This window comes from Impatiens glandulifera, chromosome 5, assembly GCF_907164915.1.
Source record: "Impatiens glandulifera chromosome 5, dImpGla2.1, whole genome shotgun sequence".
NCBI classification, from domain to species: domain Eukaryota; kingdom Viridiplantae; phylum Streptophyta; class Magnoliopsida; order Ericales; family Balsaminaceae; genus Impatiens; species Impatiens glandulifera.
In genome coordinates, this window is record NC_061866.1 from 37,004,957 (window position 1) to 37,012,503 (window position 7,547).

Sequence of the window (7,547 nt, forward strand, 5' to 3'; positions counted from 1 at the left end):
ATAAAGAAAAATAGAATGCACTTATTATCAAGCTAATAGTTGATCTTCATTTAGATATTATGAAAATATCAACATTGAGTGTCATGATTAGAGGCACTTACACACAATAACCATTAAGAATGTTTTTTTTATAAGAAGATGCAATGAAAAAGTAGAATGCACTTACTATATATTAAGGTATATATTAATTGATCTTCATTTATCATAAAAATATCAACATTGAGGTCATTAGAGACACTTACCCACAACAGCTATTAAGAATGTTTTTTTTTATAAAATGCAATGGAAAGTTAGAATGCACTTACGATAATGAGTGAGGCACTTACCAGTAGGGACAGATCTAGGATAACAAGTTTGGGTGGGCTTAAAAAAAATAACAATAATATTTTTGATAAAATGAGTAATGTCTTGGGATGTACCCAAGATTCGGAGGTGGGGTGGACTCGAAAATAACTTAGGGTGTGCTTAAATAAATAACGATTTTTTTTTTTGGATAAAACGAGTAATAAAGGTAAATTTTACTATTTTTATAATAATTAGATAAACAAAATATGAATTATATTGATTTTTTTTTATAAAATTAGGGGGTAATATCACATTTTTATCATAAAAATAAATTAAAAATTTCGGGGTGACTGAAGTCCACCCGAGCCCATCCCTTCTTAATTACAAGAGGGTTTTTTTTTTTGTTTTTTTTTTAAGAAATCAATGTTTATTCTTTATAGTAAGTTAATAACACAATCTCTAACATGTTTCAAAATTCAGATCATATGTTTTTAATGAGAATCGAGTTACATGTTTTGATATGTTCATCCTTTCAAAAGAATATATATTTGAAGTATAAGTTGGAACTTGGAACTATATATCTAACTAATTTGTTAAAAGAGAAAATAAGGTATTAATAATTAATGAATCTTATTGTAATAAGAGATATAATACAGAATTAATATTGATTGACATACTAAATTAGAAATGTGGTTCTAGTACTACTAGTACTTGAACTGAGATTATTTGTGCTGGCTGAAGATGTAATACTTTTTTGAGTAATTTGATTTCTCTTTGAAGTGGAAAGAGAAGAAGAACATGAATCCCTTGATGTATTATTCTCTGATGAAGATGTTGATGATGATGGGTTGATCAGCATATGAGCTTCTGATAAGAACCCTCCATAGCTCCTGCTTGACTTAAGCTTCTTGTTGTAAGGATTCTCCTGCTTTATAAGGTCTTCTAAACATGATACTTTGGCCATTGAAATGAAAGACTGAGATTTTCCTTGATAATGCTTTGACAATCCCTTCCTATAAACAATGAATAGAGAACCCTAAACATTAAGTTACACTAGACATTAAAATTCGGATAATTTATAGTTTGAAGGGATGAGATAACTTAATTTAGTAATTTGATTGTCCGGAAAAAAAAATTTATCTCTCTTTTCACATTTTTTTATGTCACACATTGTTCCTCTCATATTTTCTCCCCTAATTTCCATTTTTTTTTTTATACTTTAATAATTCAAATGTTCTTAAAAAAATACTAATCAACAAATAATTAAAAAAAATACAAGTTAATGTTTGTTTGGGCGAGGAACGCGTATTTAGCGTTTCGAAGAATATATATATATATATATATATATATATATATATATATATATATATATATATAATTATGCTTAATTTTTAAAGTATCTGGATTGCCGGGTTGAATACTGTGGTTAATTTAGATATATATGAGAGTAAATAAATATTTGGGTCGGATTATGAGTTGACCCGCCCATAAACATTTTTACCGTAATATTTTTTTTACGGTTTTTTATATTATTATTCGTAAATTTACACGAAATATATGCTAGTTCCAAAAGTATTGTTTATATCATATTCCTTACAAAATAATTTTTTCTGCATTACAATTATATAAACAAGTTTTTTAATATAATATATATTTTAAAATATTGAAAATTCAAGCTATTATAAAAAAAATATTAAAATTTTTATAAAATATAAAAAAATAAATATAAATATATAATTTTATATATTTATTTGTGTTTATAGTATTTATGTCAATATAAATATAATACAATGTACAAGGTGAAATTGAACTATGAACACAAATATATAACATCTCCATCAATCAGGTCAAACCAGGTCAAAACGAAGAAAGATTGTCCCAAACAAGATAATTCAGATCGAAAATAATCAACTAACAGATAAATATATCACAAACAAGATATTTCAGATCGAAAACACAGTGGTAAGATTGACAGAGATGAATATTTACTTGAATGGAAGTTGATGGAGGAGAGAGGACATGTTTTGCAAGGGATTATTGAGGGAGGAAGCAACTTCTTCTTCATCTTCATCCTCCAGATCAGTTAATGAAGATACTGATGATGATGATGCAGATGACATCTCTGAATCAACAACCTCCATATTACTATCATCATAATCCATTATATATATGCTCGATTTCTAGCTTCTATACCAGAGAAGATCAAGATAACCTAGCTAGATTACTCAATCAGAAATTAATCTAAAGATAAGGGAGGAAAGATACATAAATAAGGAAAGGATGAGAGAAAAAGATAAGGATGAGCAATTGATGTGTATATTTCGTACAATTATTATGGGATTGTGCTGGGACTTGTTTGGATTCTGAGTTTTTTAATAACTTTAGTTATTTATTATTTAAAAATGAATGATTTTAAGTAAATGATAATTTTTTTGTGAAAATATTTAAATGGTAGTATTATATAATGATAAAATAAAAATAATAATTCAAAATAAATTATATATATTTTAGTTACATAATTATATGATATGATAAATAAGAAGGTAAATAAAATAATATTTGATTAGTTTGAGATATTTAAATAATACAACCAAACAATCTCTTAATGTATGTCCTTTCAGATCTATTTTATCTACAAGATTCGGCATTATCCACTTTCCTTTTCCTTTTCCTTTTCCTTTTCTCCAATAATTATGTCTTAATTTATTTTTAGTTTTATTCCTCAAATAATATTATATATTATCAATTTCCAATAAGAGCTACTCTAAGGAAATACTTTATTTTTATCAGTTAATTTTATTTTTAATTTGTTTGATAAAAATTAAAAAATGATTTTTTTTTTTTTGCATTTTATTAACTAAAATATCTTTAAATTATTTTTTTTCTCTTTCTTGGATAAATTAATTTTAAATAATTAAATAAAGAATAATTTTGATATTTTAATAAATAAATAAAAGGATTAAGTTATGAAACAATTCTTAAAATAACTTAAAAACTCAAAGATCAAACAAGCTATAAGTGGTGGTTGGATAAGTGTTATTTAAATACCCATTTGATTATATATTTGATTTGGTATTAAATGAAAAGATTTAAAGTATTAATATTTAATAAAAAAAAATATTGTAAATATTGTAAATAAGTTGGAAATTATTGAACAAACTAATAATTAATTTATCTCCACCCTTAAGAAGTATGGCATTATGCAGTTTGGTGCAAACAGTGCCAAAGTTTTCATGAATATAATATATATATATATATTATGTAAATTAAGGTCTCGTTTGATTCGGCGTTAATAAGCCGCGTATGAGCGTATGTCGTAATAAGCTGCTAAAGTAACTTTGTGAAATAAGCTCACGCAAAAAATTACAATCAAACACACATTTATGTTTAAACTCAAATTTCACTCTACCTCACTCCTCGTCGTCGTCGTTTAAGATTATAGTCTCAGCGTTTTTCTCTCTCATCATTTTTAGATACTTTTTTATTCATTATCTTTCATTTTCATTTATTTCTAATCATTTTATTCATTCTCTTTCATTTATTTAGTCTCTTTATAATCATTTTATTTATTTCAGCTTTGCATTCTAATTTCTTAGAAAATGCAGTAGAATCATATTGTTTTGCATATATACTCATTCATTACAGAATCATATAGAAATTTCTCTGTGAAAGTTCGCTCAGTTGACGATTTTCAAGGTGGGGAAGAGGACTTGATAATTATATCAACTGTGAGATGCAATGTGAAGGGATCCATAGGTTTTCTTTCCAATTGTCAAAGGGCTAATGTAGCCTTAACCCGAGCCAGGCATGGAATAAAAAATCTCTGTTCTAAAACATAAATAAAAAAAATACATTCTTAAGCTTATTTCTACTGTACTTCAGGTATGGAATGTGGATATTGGGTAATGCTGCAACCTTGATCAATAGTGGCTCAATATGGAGAAACTTGATTGTTGATGCCAAAGAAAGGGGTTGCTACTTCAATGCCTTAGACAATAACAATCTATCTAATGCCATTCAATCTTCACTTATTGAACTCGATAATCTCAATTTATTATTTAAATCTGATTCTCCCCTTTTCCAGGGGGCCAAATGGAAGGTTGGTTGTGTGACTTGTGTCTCAATTAACTCAATAAACTCTTTCCAATGAATTAAATTCTTTCAATTTGTTGTGGCAGGTTCACTTCAGTGATGATTTCTTACAGACCATGAGTAGAAAAAACAATTATGGTATTTGTAAAGAAGTTATTTCTCTTCTGAAAAGACTCTCAACCGGATGGCGTCGTCCTAGTCCTAATCCTAACATTAATGGAACTTGTAATTCAGAGTTATTGGAGATGTACAATATCAATAAGGGGTGTCTAGTTCTTGTATGGTCGGTAAATGTCATTCGAAAAGATTCGAGGTTTATTCAGGTTCTGCAGGTTTGGGATGTTTTGGCTCCATATAAAATAGCAGATTATGCTAAGAAACTTGAAGTTGGTGTGTTTAGGAATTACACAGTTGGTATGATGAATCGTTGCAAAACCTTAAAGAAAGATGGGTAAAAATATATATCTGATTTTTTAATAATTTGTTTAATTAATGTTTGGTTAATGCTAATATATGTTAATGTTTATTGAATTTGTCAGGGAGTTGGCTGTTCCGGCAACATGGCTGGCAAATTCTTCTGCAGCTGATTCGAAGATTAGTTCTCCTCATGCTCATGAAGATATATCAGAAATACCACGTCGTCTGAAGAATGATAAAACACTTATTTTATGTACGAAGAAAAAACGTATCTATAAAAAAATGCGATTTCAACCGGATAGTAAAGGGTGAAAACAGAAGTGTGAAGGGAGGAAGTGTAGTTTTTTTTTTGTCTAATAGTAGTTTGGATGACATGTACTGGCGGTTTTGTTAAATAACTCTAGTATTTTTGTCCAAATTTACATCTTTATAAGATAACTTTATAAGTTCTTATCTAACAGAATTTAGGGCTGGATCAGATTTGGGTGAGAAATAGGGATGTATTTATGTGAGCCTAAGAAAATAACGGAAAATTTTGGGATAAAACAAGTGTAACTTCCTATTGTTGTATCAATAATGTCAAATAAGATGTGAATGTGATTAAACCATTGTAATATCTATCTCAGACTAATAATATTCATTAAAAAGTATTAAAACATCAATAACCATCTTTTACACACTGCAACGGTAGTTAAAAATGCAAAAATTATAATTAAAAATATAAAGAATATTAACACGTCGCTGCAATTAAAAAGACAAAAGACTGTAGTTAAAAAGCCAAAGATTTGCTCTTATAATTTATAATATTTATGTACTAAGCTCTAAAATATTGATTTTCTCATCATCTATTCCATTAGATTCTTTGCTTTTGACTAGTCAGTACTGTTAAAAAGAAAAAACAATGTAGTTAAAAAGATAAAATATCTATCATATAATGTAAATACATTCAACAAATCTACTTACATATTGCCATATTGGTTCTATGTCCTTATGATCATCGTTCCTCCCTTAAATACATTGTGAATTGAGTTTCCACACTTCTTACATTGGATGACCACATGCCTCCTCAACTTCTTTCTATAGTTTTTTTTCTCATCTAATTCTTTTCTTCTTGCTTTCTTGGGTCTTCCTGTCTGAATCACACAAACGGGAGGATCAAACTGCAATCCTAATGTGAAGTTGATCATATATCTTTATCATTGATTAGTATAAGACGTGATGATAAATAGTGATGAATAATTTTTTTCTATAACATTTGTCAAAACATTCATGCACTTTTAGAACATGTTGCTTTGAAACAACTATACCATGATAACATGGTAATTCAGATAGCTCCCACAATCCACAACTACATATTTTCTCCTAACATCAATAACAAACTGATGTGCATTAGGGCCTCTAACCTGGTAGTCGTTCACACCATTATAGATTGACCTCCACTTAAAGAATTCTTTTATCCTTTCTTCTATAATTTTCCTAATTAATGGTCAAATAGGATGAGGTTACCTAGACATGCAATCTTTTATTCTCTACAATCTTTCCATTAGAAATTCTCTAATACCTTCTATTAAAGAAATGATTGGTTTATCCCTCATCTCAAGTATATGGGAATTGAAAAACTCACATAAATTGTTTGTCAGCATATCACATTTAGTATGAGTTTAAAGAAAGCCTTACACCAATGTGATGGGGGAAATTTGATGAAAGGTTCTGATAAGACCCCTAATTTCAAAAAAGGCCCACGCCTTATAAATCTTGCAAAAAGGGCCTTTTCGCCCTGCGAAATGTCCGTCTTACCCCCAAAACGACCACTTTACGCTCAAAGACGAGAAATACTACTCTCGCGTTTTCCTTTAAAACGCGTTTATGAACTCACATATTTAATCTAAAACACGTGTTTTAGTGGTATTTCTCGTTAATGTAAACACGTGATTTACAACTATCGCGTTTTATTGTAAAACTCATTTATGAACTCACGCATTTTACAATACAACGCGATAGTTGTAAATCGCGTCTTTCATCGTATAAATACTTATTTTTCCCCTCATTTAAAAAAAAAACCTTTCCATTCACGACTCTCGACTTTCCATTCACGACTCTCCAACTTCCAACTTCGTTCAAATCAGTTCAACATCATCATCGATCAACTTTCATCATCGTTCGTCCTCCGTCTCTTCGTTCATATATTAATGTGAGTTTATTTTTTAGGTTTAATCTGTAATGTTTTATTATTTTACTATTTATATTGATGGATATTGATGTATAATACTTAGTTTTTAGGATTTATGTAGCTTTTAAGGTTTATGTATCTTTTAGGGTATATAATGTTGCTTATCCATTGTTCTTCACTCACGAGTATTTCAATGTTCTTATTCTGCATGCATGCATGGTTTAGGGTTTATAATAACCGCAAATTGCTATTTCACGAGCATTTACCTATATGTATTGTATGTTTGTACTTTATTTGAATTGTTTGTTAATGTTTTATCCAATTTCCTCGTATTCTTTGATGTTGCTTACTTGAGTTGTTGTGTTCTATAGTTTAAGTAATTATAATGTTCTGGAATTGCTTACTCTAATGTTGTTCATTTTTTGTAAATGGAGTCCACCATAATTCCTGAGTTTGCTGGTAGGGTCTAATGGAAAATCAATATCTCAAACATTGCCACCAAGTTTGCTACAATGGATTTAATGGAAATGATAGAGCAAACACAATTCCGATTTTTATTCAAAGGATCCACGTTATTGCGGTT

The 7,547-nt window shown here is 28.8% G+C and overlaps 1 protein-coding gene across 1 annotated transcript; it reads right to left on the minus strand.

The window, feature by feature from the left end:
• Nucleotides 1-891: 891 nt before the first annotated feature.
• On the minus strand, nt 892-2,538 carry LOC124940691 (uncharacterized serine-rich protein C215.13-like). The gene is made up of 2 exons (XM_047481222.1): nt 2,275-2,538; nt 892-1,298 (listed from the first exon to the last, which is right to left on the minus strand). Exons 1-2 carry the CDS (start codon nt 2,445-2,447, stop codon nt 962-964), a joined length of 510 nt encoding a protein of 169 aa, XP_047337178.1. The 5' UTR covers nt 2,448-2,538; the 3' UTR covers nt 892-961.
• Nucleotides 2,539-7,547: the final 5,009 nt, after the last annotated feature.

Bases quoted from the DNA above. Each gene is read 5' to 3' on its own strand.
- LOC124940691 (XM_047481222.1), bottom strand. From the start codon at position 2,447: ATGGATTATGATGATAGTAATATGGAGGTTGTTGATTCAGAGATGTCA. The intron at 1,299-2,274 runs GTAAATATTCAT...CATTGTTTATAG, and splicing joins CTCCATCAACTTCCATTCAA to GAAGGGATTGTCAAAGCATT.